The sequence below is a fragment of the Sorex fumeus genome, unplaced genomic scaffold (assembly GCF_029834395.1).
Source record: "Sorex fumeus unplaced genomic scaffold, SorFum_2.1 ptg000265l, whole genome shotgun sequence".
NCBI lineage: Eukaryota > Metazoa > Chordata > Mammalia > Eulipotyphla > Soricidae > Sorex > Sorex fumeus.
The window spans coordinates 1,492,075-1,508,496 of NW_026606322.1; the positions used below are offsets into that span (position 1 = coordinate 1,492,075).

General features: G+C 42.9%; 1 protein-coding gene across 1 annotated transcript in view; it reads left to right on the forward strand.

Annotated features, from left to right (window-relative positions):
- Nucleotides 1-16,422, forward strand: part of POLQ (DNA polymerase theta) — a 125,027-nt gene that overhangs the window by 21,665 nt on the left and 86,940 nt on the right. Inside the window, exons 8-12 of the mRNA XM_056109129.1 lie at nucleotides 1,064-1,072; nucleotides 4,116-4,253; nucleotides 6,229-6,441; nucleotides 10,304-10,446; nucleotides 16,010-16,214. Coding sequence (XP_055965104.1) covers nucleotides 1,064-1,072; nucleotides 4,116-4,253; nucleotides 6,229-6,441; nucleotides 10,304-10,446; nucleotides 16,010-16,214 — 708 coding nt within the window. The remainder of the gene's footprint in view (nucleotides 1-1,063; nucleotides 1,073-4,115; nucleotides 4,254-6,228; nucleotides 6,442-10,303; nucleotides 10,447-16,009; nucleotides 16,215-16,422) is intronic.

Below are 16,422 nucleotides of genomic sequence, written 5' to 3' on the forward strand. Positions count from 1 at the left end.
TGTCAGTGTTGTTGACTCGGTGGTATGGATATTTAGCTCTGTCACTCCTTGACAGAGGGATTAGAGGTCACCCCAAAAGCCTCTATACCTCTCGGAAAGACTGGCAAGCTACCGAGAGTATTCCGCCCGCACGGAAGAGCCTGGCAAGCTATCCGCTGTGTATTCGATATGCCAAAACCAGTAACTACAACTGGTCTCATTCACCTGACCCTGAAGGCTTCACCGACATGGCAGCACTGAGAAGGATGAGAAAGGAGAGGCCGACAAAATCTCAAGGCCGACCTAGGCTGCCACAACGAAGGAAGACAAAAATGATCGTCTGTACTTTCAATGCACGTACGCTAGCATCAGATGCATCCATCGAGGACCTGATGGTACAAGCGCGAATGATCAAGTACGACATCATTGGTCTGACCGAGACAAGAAGGCACGAATCTCACCATGCCGTTTTCGACACTGGAGAAGAATTGTTCCTCGGAACATGCGATAAAAGAGGTGTTGGAGGCGTTGGTGTCCTTGTCAACACAAACTTGGCCAAGAGCATTGATTCATTCGAATGCCTAACAACCCGAATCGGACGTTTACATTTGAATAGATTTGGCTCACTGCCTGCAGTTTCTATCTTCGTTGTCTACGCACCAACATCTCATTATGATGAAAGAGAAATCGAGAAGTTCTACATGGAGCTAGAGAAGTTCTATAAAGAAGACCACACCTTCTACAAGATCATTGTGGGTGATTTTAATGCCAAGATAGGACCGAGAAGATCAGCTGAAGAACTTCACATCGGAACCCATGGCCTAGAATGGAACGAACAGGGTGAGAGACTGTCTGAGTTCATCATGTCGACCAAGACCATTCATGGTAACTCACAGTTCCAGAAGGCAGAATCTAAACGATGGACATGGGAGTCTCCCGGTGGACGATTCCACAACGAAATAGACCACATCATATTCAATCGACGGTTTTGCCTGACTGATGTCGCTGTTGTCCCAAAATTTCGAACGGGATCGGACCACCGTCTCCTTCGTGCAAAATTCTACTTCACAGAGCGGGGAGAAAGGGCTGCAAAGTTCAAAAAGAGAACTCCCAGAACGACCACCAACTGGGAACTCTTTGGTACTATTGCGGCAACATGGGAAGATGCCATTGTTGACAACATTGACGAGGAATACGATCGACTGGTTCAGCACCTCCATGAATGTGCGAGGAACGCCAAGAGAGAGATAGCCACAAAAAGTCGCCTATCTTCGAAAACTCTTGAGCTAATTCGCCAGCGTGGTTTGGCGCATGCCTCAGGCAACCGCAAGCTAACGTCCGAGCTCGCAAAGCAGTGCAGAGATGCGATCAAGGAAGACCTCAAAGAGAGAAGAGCAGAAGTACTGGTAGATGCGGCAGAAGCCGGGAAAAGTATTCGTAACGCCCGCCTGTCCTTCGCCAACTATAAGACCAAGATGACTGCCCTCCGACGTCCTGATGGATCCATCACATCCTCCAGAACGGCAATGGAGAAGATTATCCATGACTTCTACTCAAATCTCTTCGATAGCCATGTCCACTTGCCAACATACCAAATTCCACAGGATGGGTATGTCGTTCCCAACGTTCTCCCTTCCGAAATCCGACACGCCATTTCGTCAGTAAAGAAGCAAACAGCACCCGGCCCAGACAAGGTCAGACCTGAACACCTGAAGAACCTGCCGTCAGTACTCATCAATACACTGGCTCGGCTCTTCACTCGCTACCTGTCTGAATGCAAGGTTCCATCTCAATGGAAAACCAGCAGGACCGTACTACTGTTCAAGAAGGGAGACATCCATGACATTGGCAACTATCGCCCGATCTGCCTATTGTCTGTCATCTACAAGTTGTTCACTCGAGTCATCCTGAATAGGATTGGCAGAACACTAGATGAAGGACAACCATGTGAGCAAGCAGGGTTCCGCAAAGGATTCAGCACCATCGACCATATCCACACGATAACCAAGCTCATTGAGGTTTCTCGGGAGTTCAAGATGCCGCTCTGCTTAACGTTCATTGATTTAAAGAAGGCCTTTGATTCTGTTGAGACGGAAGCGGTCATTGAAGCCCTAGCCAATCAGGGCATTCAAGCCCAATACATCAGGATCCTCCGTGAGCTGTATTGCGGATTCACTACCAGGATCTCACCATTCTACAAAGAAGTGATCGTTGATGTCAAGAGAGGGGTGCGGCAGGGTGATACCATTTCACCAAAACTCTTCAGTGCCACCCTCGAGAACATCATGCGACGACTGGAATGGGAAGGAATGGGAGTGAAGATAGATGGTCGGCAACTACACCACCTCCGCTTTGCTGATGACATTGTTTTAATAACACCAAACATCAGCCAAGCGGCACAAATGCTGGCCGACTTTGACCGTGAGTGTGGAAAGGTAGGACTACAGCTGAATCTTACGAAGACAATGTTTATGAGAAACAGCCTTGTTCCTGACGCCCCATTCGCTCTCAATGGAACGACCATCTCCGAATGCAACAGCTATGTGTACCTAGGTCGAGAGGTCAACATGACAAATGACCTGGCACCCGAGCTGCGCAGGAGGAAGAGAGCGGCTTGGAACGCCTTCAAGAACGTCGAAGAAATAGCTAAGAGGACGAAGAACCTCCGGCTCCGGGCACATCTCTTTGATTCCACTGTTCTTCCTGCATTAACATATGCCTCAGAGACCTGGGCCCTACGCAAACAAGATGAGAACGCCATTCAGGTCTCCCAAAGAAGAATAGAAAGAGCTATGCTTGGAATATCACGTTTCACTCAAATGAGAGAACGAATCCGGAGTTCTGACATCCGTCGACGATCAAGGATCAGGGACGCTGTCTCATTTGCCAAGGTGTCAAAAATCAGATGGGCTGGTCACGTAATGAGATTTAAAGACGACCGTTGGACTAGAGCTGTTACTGATTGGATTCCATGGGATGTCAAGAGACCGCGTGGCCGCCCACCTACCAGATGGTCAGACTTCTTTGTCAAGATCATGAACGATCGGTTTGAGGCCCTCCACGTTCCCGGAGCGAAGAGATGCCATTGGGCTACACTAGCACGCGACAGGGACAAATGGAGACGTTACTGGCGCCCGCTCGAGCAAATCGACGACTAACGGGAAGTTAAGTGATTAAGTGATTAAGTGACTCCTTGACACCACCCAGGTATCTGAGTCCCCAGGACCCTCGCCCCCATTACCTCTCATCTATCTCTTTTCTCCTTCTCTTTCATTATTTTTCTTTCTCCTCCCTAAACTCTGGGGCCAAAAGTGATCTAGACATTCCTCCATCTCTTTTAACCATTGCATTTCTTCATCCAGTTACTCTAAATATCTGGGAACACTGGTGGAGGGAATTTGACACTGGTAGCAGGATTGGTGGTGGAACATTGTAGTCAAAAACCCAGCTATGAATAATTCTATAATTCATGGTGCTTTAACAAAATAAAATTTTGAAAAGGAAAACTTTAAAAGAAAGAAAAAATGATTTGTGAAAATTGTTATCTCGTAGAGACATTAAGTCTTTGTCTGAGGGTTACTAAGCTTTTGTTGCTAGCTGAGCCTTCTGTATTAATGTTAATTGAGCTTAGTTGGTTTCTTTGGTACAGTCCCATCTAATTTAGTGTGCACCTTCTGGGATGTTAGTATTGGAGAGCTTACAGATGTCTCATAGCTGCAAATGGAAGTACGGGGGGTGCGGGTGTGGAGGATTCTGCTTGCCCCTTCTCCAAGAAGCCCTAGCCCTCACCCAAAGAAACAAAACAAACAAAAGCAAAAACAACCCAGTGTACTTGACATTTTTGGCAGTTTTCACATCTGCAGAGCTCAGTTGTGAGGTGGTGGAGCCTGGCCTTTGGCCTGGCAGCAGCTGTTGGGATGTGAGTGCAGCTGCTGAGACTTCAGCAGGGCAGGGATGTGGCTGGTGCCCTTCCTGGGAGTGCCCCAGAGTTCTCAGCTGGGAGGGGTGGTGGTGGTGGGGTGGCTAGGCATCACTTTTTTAAAAGTGATGCCTAGCTGATTGGCATACAGTAATTTCAGAAATATTGCTCTAGTGTTTAGCTTTGTCATGAGTGTTGATATGTTTTTTTCTGACAGGATCATCTGAACTTCCACCAGTGATTCTAGAACACAAGGGTATCCTAGAAGTGATGGATCAATTAAAACGTTTGCCTTCAGGACTGGACTCTGTTTTGAAAAAAACTGTACCATGGGGAGTAGCGTTTCATCATGCAGGTATTCATATTTATGTCATTGAGAAGTGCCCTATCCCCTACCTCATAATTTCTTTGCTTCGATATTGGGTGCCTTTATTTTGTTATTAATCTCACATTTTGTTTCAATAGGGCCCATGATATAAGTCAGTGGTTGAGCACATGCCTTGCATGAGTGAGACCCTGAGTTTGAAGCCCTGCTTTTTTTTTTTTTTGGCTTTTTGGGTCACACCCAGTGATGCACAGGGGTTATTTCTGGCTTTGCACTCAAGAATCACTCCTGGATGTGCGCAGGGGACCATATGGGATGCTGAGAATCGAACCTGGGTCGGCCGCATGCAAGGCAAATGCCCTACCTGCTGGGCTATCACTCCAGCCCTTAAGCCTTGCTTTGTAAAAAATTTTTTAAAACTGAAAAGAAATTGTATGCTCAAGGTTAAACAAAGTGAAATGATCATGTTTATTTTTAATTTCTCTGTGGAGGGTATAAGTAAGGAATATAACCTTTTCCGTACCATTGGAGAAGGGAATTCCAAAATTACCTTTTCAAAAATCAAATTTTATTGATGTACCTTTTGTCTACATTTCTGTAACATTTTTGGAGTACAGTTTTACACCTCTATATGTGTGTAAATTTAGTAAATCCTACCATCAAATTTTCATTGCCGTCACACTTTCAAAATGACCGTCTACCAATTTCCTCAATCCCTTCCATTCCTTTTCTTTCTGGTTGCCACTGTATTTTTCAGAATTTAGGAGTTTTCTGTGATATTTTTCCATTTTGGTTATTTTGATTTTTTATATTCCACATGGAGTCAAAGTATTCTGTAAATGCCTTTCACTTCCTGACATATTTCACTGAGCACAGTCTCAAATTCCATCAATGTTTTTTTAAAAGATTGATAATCTTTTTAAGTGACTGAGTAGTATTTCATTGAGTGTGTATGTAGCACAAATTTTTGGCCATTCATCAATCCATGGACATTTAGGTTTAATCCATGTTTTGTCTATTGTGGAATAATGGATGAGTATAGATGTGCAAACATGCATTTGAATTGTTTTAGTATCCTTCGTGTAAATGCTTAGGAATGCTATTGTTGGATTGTATGGTATTTTGGGGGTGTGTTATTTCTTTTTCCCCCAAAGTTTTCCTCCAAACACATGTTTTTTTTTTTCTTTTAATTAGTGAATCACTGTGAGGTACAGTTACAGACTTAGAAACTTCCGTGCTTGCATTTCGGTCATACAATGGTCGAGTATCCATCCCTCCAGCAGTGCCCATTTTCCACTACTAATGGTCCCAGCTTCCCTCCCACCACCCCCACCCTATTCCCCCACCCCACCCCACCTCTGTGGCAGGGCATTCCCTTTTGCTCTCTCTCTTTCCTTTTGGGTGTTGTGGTTTGCAATAGAGGTATTAAGTGGCCATCGTGTTTGGTCTATAGTCTACTTTCAGTGTGTCTCCCATCCCTAGTGGGTCCTCCTAGCACCCTTTACTTGGTGTTCCCTTCTCTGTCTGAGCTGCCTTCCCCCCAGCATGTGAAGCCGGCTTCTAAGCTGGGAATAATCTCCTGGTACTTTTCTCTACTATTCCTGGGTGTTAATCTCCCATTCTGTTACTTTATATTGGGAAGATTTTATTCACAAAATGATAACCTAATGTCAGAACGATAACTTTAAAAAAGTTTACTCAGATCAGCTGGTTGTTTTGTTGATTCATTTTTGCTATTTCTTGTTTGTTTTTGTTTTGGGGCCCTCTGGCTGTGATCAGTGCTAACTCGAGGCTCTCTGCTCAAATGTCACTCATGGCAGAGCTGGGGAGGAGTTATGGGGGCAAGCCTATGTGTGCTGGGATCAAACCTTTATCACATACAAGGCAAGTGCCTTAACCCCTGTCCTTTCTCTTTGGCTCTTCAGGTCAATTTGTAAGTGATCAAGTAGGAGACTTTCATTATATATTAATGAATACCTGTTACTTTACTTTTTCCCCCCTCCAGGTCTTACTTTTGAGGAGAGGGATATTATAGAAGGAGCCTTTCGTCAAGGTCAGATTCGGGTCTTGGCAGCAACTTCGACTCTTTCATCTGGGGTGAATTTACCTGCACGCCGTGTAATTATTCGAACACCTATTTTTAGTGGTCGACCACTAGATATTCTTTCTTACAAGCAGATGGTTGGCCGCGCTGGTAGGAAAGGAGTGGACACAGTAGGTGAGTTTGAACTGATTGTAGTAGTTCTGCTGAAAGACACTTCCGTGAACTTGAAACTTGACTAAATGCTTGGCAACTATCATCATGCCGTATTTCTGTTATCCAGTGTACTAATGTCATTCTTTTAATTTTTTAATATTGCAATTATAATTTATAGTGTTTGTATAAGTTGTAATTTTTTGGACTAGAGTGATAGTACACCAGATAGAGTGATTGCCTAGCACACATCTGAGCCATGTTAGATCCCCCGCATCCCGTATGATCCCCTGAGCCCTCTAGAACTGATCCCTAAGTGCAGAACCAAACCAGGAGTAAGCCCTGAGCACCACTGGGTGAGACCTAAAAACAAGAACCAAATTAACATCAACAACAAAAGTTGTAATTTTCATCTGTCATTTTTTTTTTACTGATTAATGAGTTTTTCTTTACTTTTATGAAACAATTTAGTATTATGCTAATCAAAATCATTTACCACATTAGATAGAAGATGATTTTTAATTAGTAGGGTCTTTTGTTTAGTTCTAATGAAAATAGTTTTGTAGGTATTGGTTCTGCTTAGGTGACCCATCTCAGAAAGCTTAGTAAGGATTAAGCACTTAGTAAGGATTAAGCACTTAGTAAGAATGTCAGCATTCTCACATGTCACAAATAGGATCCTTACATCCTATTTCTCATGAAATTAGTGTTGCCCCTGAAAACCTCTTTCTTTCTATGTATCAGCAAGTAAAACGTGGTTATATTATGAACTGTGCACATAAAAGTTTTGTCTAAAACATTGAGGAAGAAACTCTTTTGAATAGAATTTCAAGACAGCAGAAAATATTTCTAATCTCTCACATTGTTCTCTATATAACTATATTGTTAGTCTTCTAATACTAAAGAACTTTGGGAGGAACTTTCTCTATTGCTTCATCTCTTTCCTATGGGGTGTAGTTTATGGACTCCAATATGCCTAATAAAATTTAATGATTCTACGTCAAATAAACAGGCAAACAATTATGTGACTACTGAAGAGAAAATAGGATATCATTGAGAAAAGGGAAAATCTTAATAGGAAAATGGTGAGGTATTCTGGTCTCAAAACTGCATCATATACTGAGAAAGTAATATTTAGAATAACTTGATTTGTCATGTAAAGTCCTCAAATACAGTTGGTTTCTCATTATTTGTGGATTTCATATTTGTGGATTTGTCAATTTACTGATATTTATTTAATTTATAACTCCCAAATAAACACTTTTGGGACTTTTATGGTCATGTGTAATACAGTGAAATATTTTGCTTTTGAAAGTACACTTTTCTTGCTGAAAATGTGCAAGGTGACATCATTTTATGTTTCAATTCTCATATCTTTCCTAGTGTGTTTAATGCCGCATTTTTAAAAATTGTTGATTCAGCTATTTATTTGGTTTTTAGGCCTAGCTCTTCAGCCCCTATTCATCTTTTTAAATGCCTCTCAAAGAATAGTGCTGAAATGCTATCTAGTGTTTCTAAATGCATCAACTAGATGTGTAGAAAATAAGGTTTTTTCCTTGATGCATTCTTAGCTTGTGCTTATCTTTCTCACAGGGAAGGAAAAATGGGAAAGTTGGTGAGCTGGGCTAATTTTCAAGCCTTATATCAGGTAGCAGTCAACAAAATCAAAATACACTACAAGGATTTTGTTTTCAAGATCTTGGAAACTAATGAGATTTTTACTTTCCATTAGACTTCCTTTCAAGATGTTATATGGCTTTCTCTAAACTTCCAGCAAGTAGGGGATTTATGAATATAGTGTCTCACTGCAGCTAAGAAGATTTAAACACTTGTCATACTTTTTAGACTGTGTACCATCTTTGTAACTTCTGTATATTTTTGTAGATGATGTTAATATTTTTTAGTTTTTGATATTTAGATGATACTTTAATCTTTACATGGATTTTCTTCTAGTATGGAATGTAACCTAAAGCATTTAGATTAGTTAATCACTGAGCATCCTGTTATTCGTCAATTGCCTCGAGCAGGCCCCAGTAATGTCTCCATCCTAGCCCTGAGATTATATTCAAGGCTCTTTAGGAGAATGAGACCCATCATTGTTACTGGTACTTGGCATATTGGGTACGCCATGGGAAGTTTGCCAGACTCTGCCGTGTGGGCAGGCTACATTCGGTAGCCTGCCAGTTTGTCCAAAGTAGGAATGAGATAACAAGATGTCATAATAAGATGTCATGCATGCGGCCATGCGGTTCCGGGAACTGGTTTTTATAGTCTCTAAGTCTTGGCCGTTGATGGGATTACACGGCGCCAGGGGGCCAGTTGGTGGGTGTGACCCCCCTACTGGAATTTGGAGGATCTGGGTGGAGGATGCTCAGCCCCAATCCTAGTAGACTTGGAGATCTCGGCCCCGGAACCCGCATGGCTTTGTCCCTCTGCCAGTACCTTCTTGTGTGCGGAGAGTGGTCTCAGCATGGTGGTGGCTGGTCCTGGAGGTCTTCGGCTGTCGGAGCCCTGATTGGGGCGGGGAGGAAAGCTCGACCCGCTCCCCTCCGAGGGGCCCCGGCGAGGGCAGCCAGGCGCGAGGGCAGGAGACTGCACTGTTCTCTTCCGGGAGCTGGTTTTTATAGTCTAATTCTCGCCTGCCACGCGGGAGGCCCGGGTTCGATTCCCGGCCCATGCAGTGACAATTTTTGGCTGGAGCGATAGCACAGCGGGTAGGGCGTTCGCCTTACAAGCGGCCAACATGGCCGACCCGAGTTCGATTCCTCCGCCCCTCTCGGAGAGCCTGGCAAGCTACCGAGAGTATTGGATATGCCAGACACAGTAACAACAAAGTCTCCAATGGAGACGTTACTGGGCCCGCTCGAGCAAATCGACGATCAACGGGAGGGCCTTTACCTTTTACCTTTACCTTTACCTGAGTCTTGGCCGTTGATGGGTTTACACAGCGCCAGGGAACCAGTTGATGGGTGTGACCCCGCCTACTGGAATTTAATTTACAATTAATTGATCACAGCCGGTTACAGATTAGTTAATATTCAGTTTTAATTTTGGGATTATATGCAATATTTCTGAATTTAAATTATAATTATTTATAACTAGAAATAACTTCAGTTTCCTTTTATGATTTTCAAAATGTCTCTTACTATTTTCTACTTAATTACTCAGTATTAATAGTTAATCTATACAGAAGAGAAAAACATCATTCCCCTGTCTTTTAATATTAAATGGCTGGTACCTGCAAATTAAGCTAACATATCACAGATTAACAGTATACTGGAGACATTGGTGGTCAATAATGTGCACTGGTGGAAGGATGGGTGTTCGATCATTGTATGACTGAAACGCAAGCATGAAAGCTTTGTGACTGTATCTCACAGTGATTCAATAAAAAAGAAGAAAGATAAAATCTGTTAGAAAAGAAAGAAATCAGACATAAAGTTTTTATTGTTAAGGAAAACTAAATGTTTGCTGGAAACTAATGAGAGAGTCAAATTGCTTTGTGACTCGAAAAAGATTTGTGTACACCCACTTCAGTGCTGACTTCTTTCCAGTGATAAGTATTTTTCTAAGACATGAGAGAAGGGAAGAACAGCTTTACAAAGAAATTCACTTTCTGCTTCTACACAAATAAGGAAAAGACTAAATTCTTTTTTCTGCTTCCTCATTGTCATTAGCTCAAAATTATCCTTATGGCAAACTATTTTAGTCTGATGTATTCTGATCCCTCTCAATTCAAAGTTCAGAAAATGAAAACCTTACTGATAATTCTGTGCTCCTAAGAACTACTATCATCTATCACCCTTTAAATCAATTTAATTTCTTTCCAGCAGGTATCTTTTGGAAATGTGTTGGAATTTTGCAGTGTATTGTCTTTTGTTTGTAGGTGAGAGTATCTTAGTTTGTAAGAACTCTGAGAAGTCAAAAGGCATTGCGTTAGTCCAGGGATCTCTTAAACCTGTTCGCAGCTGTCTGAGAAGACAAGAAGGAGAAGAAGTAACTACGAGCATGATACGAGCTATTTTGGAGGTAAAAGGGAATTTACTAAATTATAATTTGTTCTTTTGCCTGTATAATAAAATGTTAGCTCTTTAGTATGTATCAAAACTTAAGTTGTGCGTCTTTATGAGATCATGTAAAGCCTAAGTGAATCTTCCCCTTTATTTTTTGATATTTTGGGGTCATCCAGGTGCAATTCCTGGCTCTGTGGTTGGTAGCTGCTCCTAGCTGGGGCTGGAAAGGGGCAGGAGGGCATGTGTGTGAGGACCTGAACTCAGGATGGCTGCGTGCAAGACAAGAGCCTTCGCCCCTGTACTGTCTCACTGATCTATGAATTGTCCATTTTGTACAATTATTTCCTGGTATTTAATACAGCTTATATAAATTAACATTTCAAAATAATAAATTAGAGAGCCAGAGAGATAGTACAGTGGATAAGGTGTTTGTTTTGCACGCATTTGACTCTGATTCTATCTGTAACACCCCATAGTACCACCTTCAGACCTTCCAGGAGTGACCCTTGAGCACTGCCAAGTGTCGCCCCAAAAACCATAAAGAAAAGAAAATGGATTAGGACCCAAATGCCAGATTTTTTTATTGTTTTCTGAATTTATAAAAAGTAGGAAAAGTAAAACTTCTCGATTTCTCTTTCATCATAATGAGATGTTGGTGCGTAGACAACGAAGATAGAAACTGCAGGCAGTGAGCCACATCTATTCAAATGTAAACGTCCGATTCGGGTTGTTAGGCATTCAAATGAATCAATGCTCTTGGCCAAGTTTGTGTTGACAAGGACACCGACGCCTCCAACACCTCTTTTATCGCATGTTCCGAGGAACAATTCTTCTCCAGTGTCGAAAACGGCATGGTGAGATTCGTGTCTTCTTGTCTCGGTCAGACCAATGATGTCGTACTTGATCATTCGCGCTTGTACCATCAGGTCCTCGATGGATGCATCTGATGCTAGCGTACGTGCATTGAAAGTACAGACGATCATTTTTGTCTTCCTTCGTTGTGGCAGCCTAGGTCGGCCTTGAGATTTTGTCGGCCTCTCCTTTCTCATCCTTCTCAGTGCTGCCATGTCGGTGAAGCCTTCAGGGTCAGGTGAATGAGACCAGTTGTAGTTACTGGTTATGATGAAAGAGAAATCGAGAAGTTCTACATGGAGCTAGAGAAGTTCTATAAAGAAGACCACACCTTCTACAAGATCATTGTGGGTGATTTTAATGCCAAGATAGGACCGAGAAGATCAGCTGAAGAACTTCACATCGGAACCCATGGCCTAGAATGGAACGAACAGGGTGAGAGACTGTCTGAGTTCATCATGTCGACCAAGACCATTCATGGTAACTCACAGTTCCAGAAGGCAGAATCTAAACGATGGACATGGGAGTCTCCCGGTGGACGATTCCACAACGAAATAGACCACATCATATTCAATCGACGGTTTTGCCTGACTGATGTCGCTGTTGTCCCAAAATTTCGAACGGGATCGGACCACCGTCTCCTTCGTGCAAAATTCTACTTCACAGAGCGGGGGGAAAGGGCTGCAAAGTTCAAAAAGAGAACTCCCAGAACGACCACCAACTGGGAACTCTTTGGTACTATTGCGGCAACATGGGAAGATGCCATTGTTGACAACATTGACGAGGAATACGATCGACTGGTTCAGCACCTCCATGAATGTGCGAGGAACGCCAAGAGAGAGATAGCCACAAAAAGTCGCCTATCTTCGAAAACTCTTGAGCTAATTCGCCAGCGTGGTTTGGCGCATGCCTCAGGCAACCGCAAGCTAACGTCCGAGCTTGCAAAGCAGTGCAGAGATGCGATCAAGGAAGACCTCAAAGAGAGAAGAGCAGAAGTACTGGTAGATGCGGCAGAAGCCGGGAAAAGTATTCGTAACGCCCGCCTGTCCTTCGCCAACTATAAGACCAAGATGACTGCCCTCCGACGTCCTGATGGATCCATCACATCCTCCAGAACGGCAATGGAGAAGATTATCCATGACTTCTACTCAAATCTCTTCGATAGCCATGTCCACTTGCCGACATACCAAATTCCACAGGATGGGTATGTCGTTCCCAACGTTCTCCCTTCCGAAATCCGACACGCCATTTCGTCAGTAAAGAAGCAAACAGCACCCGGCCCAGACAAGGTCAGACCTGAACACCTGAAGAACCTGCCGTCAGTACTCATCAATACACTGGCTCGGCTCTTCACTCGCTACCTGTCTGAATGCAAGGTTCCATCTCAATGGAAAACCAGCAGGACCGTACTACTGTTCAAGAAGGGAGACATCCATGACATTGGCAACTATCGCCCGATCTGCCTATTGTCTGTCATCTACAAGTTGTTCACTCGAGTCATCCTGAATAGGATTGGCAGAACACTAGATGAAGGACAACCATGTGAGCAAGCAGGGTTCCGCAAAGGATTCAGCACCATCGACCATATCCACACGATAACCAAACTCATTGAGGTTTCTCGGGAGTTCAAGATGCCGCTCTGCTTAACGTTCATTGATTTAAAGAAGGCCTTTGATTCTGTTGAGACGGAAGCGGTCATTGAAGCCCTAGCCAATCAGGGCATTCAAGCCCAATACATCAGGATCCTCCGTGAGCTGTATTGCGGATTCACTACCAGGATCTCACCATTCTACAAAGAAGTGATCGTTGATGTCAAGAGAGGGGTGCGGCAGGGTGATACCATTTCACCAAAACTCTTCAGTGCCACCCTCGAGAACATCATGCGACGACTGGAATGGGAAGGAATGGGAGTGAAGATAGATGGTAGGCAACTACACCACCTCCGCTTTGCTGATGACATTGTTTTAATAACACCAAACATCAGCCAAGCGGCACAAATGCTGGCCGACTTTGACCGTGAGTGTGGAAAGGTAGGACTACAGCTGAATCTTACGAAGACAATGTTTATGAGAAACAGCCTTGTTCCTGACGCCCCATTCGCTCTCAATGGAACGACCATCTCCGAATGCAACAGCTATGTGTACCTAGGTCGAGAGGTCAACATGACAAATGACCTGGCACCCGAGCTGCGCAGGAGGAAGAGAGCGGCTTGGAACGCCTTCAAGAACGTCGAAGAAATAGCTAAGAGGACGAAGAACCTCCGGCTCCGGGCACATCTCTTTGATTCCACTGTTCTTCCTGCATTAACATATGCCTCAGAGACCTGGGCCCTACGCAAACAAGATGAGAACGCCATTCAGGTCTCCCAAAGAAGAATAGAAAGAGCTATGCTTGGAATATCACGTTTCACTCAAATGAGAGAACGAATCCGGAGTTCTGACATCCGTCGACGATCAAGGATCAGGGACGCTGTCTCATATGCCAAGGTGTCGAAAATCAGATGGGCTGGTCACGTAATGAGATTTAAAGACGACCGTTGGACTAGAGCTGTTACTGATTGGATTCCACGGGATGTCAAGAGACCGCGTGGCCGCCCACCTACCAGATGGTCAGACTTCTTTGTCAAGGTCATGAACGATCGGTTTGAGGCCCTCCATGTTCCCGGAGCGAAGAGATGCCATTGGGCTACACTAGCACGCGACAGGGACAAATGGAGACGTTACTGGCGCCCGCTCGAGCAAATCGACGACTAACGGGAAGTTAAGTGATTAAGTGATTAAGGAAAAGTAAGATTCCATTTGTTCTCAGATAACTGATGAAATTAAAATAAGGTAGAATTTAAAATATATATGATTAGAAGTTTCAAATAATAATAAAAGATCTAAAATGAAAAATAAGATCTCTATTCAGAGTCTTCAAAGGTAACCCCTTTAGAGAGAGAGGGAAATGCCCTGCCACAGAGGCAGGGTGGGATGGGGGCTGGGGGGTGGAAGGGATACTGGGATCCGTGGTGGTGGGAAATGTGCACTGGTGGAGGGATGGGTGTTTGATCATTGTATAATTGAAACCCAAGCACAAAAATGTGTAAGTCTGCAACTGTACCCCTTGATGTCTCACTATTAAAAAAAATAATTAATTAAAAAAAATTAAAAAAAATAAAATATAAGGTCATAAAAAAAAACAAAGGTAACCCCCTTTAAAGTACTTCATATGTTCATTCAGAAAAGTTTTCTATTCATATGATATGCCTTGTTATGATTTCAGCACTAATCTTAGGGGTACTGTTACTATGTCTGTATCTTCTCCACCTTCTTTAGCTCTTGTTTTGGAGGCAAATAAGAAAGGAAACTTGGGGCTGGGAGATAGTACAGTAGTCAAGATACATGCCTAGCATGTGCCAACCAGGGTTCAATTTCCTGCACCATGAGGTCCACCAAGCATCTCTGATTTATCCTCTGGAGGCCATGAGCATCATCAAATGCAGCCCTAGAGGCCCCTGAGTACCCCTGGCAGCTCCAAGGACAGCCTAGGGGTCCTGAAACTGCAGGACCCAAGTCAGGACTCCCTCATGCAAAGCATGCACTTAAGTCATTTAAGCTAATTTCTCCAGGTTCAAGATTTTTAAATAATAATTATTTTGTATGACTATTAAATGTCTTCATATTTAATAGTAGTTATTAAATATGTCCATTGTAGCATGTCTTCATATTTAATGTGTCTTGATATTGAATAATTGTGTTTCAAATTTAAAATCATGTGGTTATTGAAATGAGTTAGCTCTAAAAGATTTAAAAAAAAAAAGTACATAAAAGAAGACAAGGAACAAATTGCTAAATATTTCAGGATCATTGATGGAAAATGACATCTATAAGTTACAATTTACTTCACTTTTCTTTTGGGGAGGGGGGATTGGTGCACACAGCAGTGCACAAGACTGACTCCTAAGCACAGAGTCAGTGCTTAGGAATCATCCCTGGTGGGACTCAGGGACCATATAGGATACTGGGGATTGAACCCAGGTTGATTTCGTGCAAAGCAAACCCCCTTCCCACTGTAGTATTGATTTGGCCTCCATCATCTTCTTCTTTTTTTTTTTTTTTTGATACATCTGTTTGACCTTCTGCTAGGTCTGAAGCTAATATGACCAGACATGTCAGAACAAAGAGTGGGAACAATTTTTTTTAATTAAAAGTAAAAAGTAAAGGCCCTCCCGTTGATCATCGATTTGCTCGAGCGGGCCCAGTAACGTCTCCATTGGAGACTTTGTTGTTACTGTGTCTGGCATATCGATATTTTTAATTAAATCACCATGAATTACAGAGTCAAAAGGTTATTCATGATTGAGTTTCAGGTGTACAGTGTTTTAACACCAGTCTCTTTGCCAGTATCCATTTTCCTCCACCATTGTCCCCAGTGTACCTCCTGCCCCCTGGCCTGCCTAAATGGCAGGCAGTTTTTTTCTTTTTCCTTCCCCCCAACTTTTAGGCACTATGGTTTACAGGGCTGTTGTGGTAGTATTTCATGCAATCCTCCAGCACCCAGTCCTGATCCAGAGTGACCACTTCCCTCTATCATTGTCACAGTGGCCCTTTCCTGACTGATCCCATCTCTTCCAGTGGCAAGCTTCCTACTAAGGACCAGTTTTCCTGTGAAGAGTGAGAATTGATTTGGTTCATGATCGTGGGTTATCAATACCTCTATATATCTTGTTTATTCCCACATTTCAGATTATAGTCAGTGGAGTGGCAAGAACATCACAAGATATGCAGACTTATGCCTCTTGCACATTTTTGGCTGTGAGTATGAAAGAAGTGAAGCAGGGAATTCCAGAAAATCAAGATTCTGTTCAACTTGGTGCAATTGAGGCCTGTGTAATGTGGCTGCTAGAAAATGAATTTATTCAGATTACTGAAGCTAGAGATGGAACAGAAGGTAAATTGACTTCTAATTCACTTACTTTCTTCTCTTTGAAGTATACAAGACTGCTTCGTAGAAGGAAATGGATGTTTCAAGTGGTATAAGATGAATTTCTTAGTCATCTATCAGCTCATTTTTGGTTAGTGTTCTGTATAACATTAGACACATTAGCATAGAACATGCTCATAAATATCCATATATTTAGGACAAGATTCTGCTCATA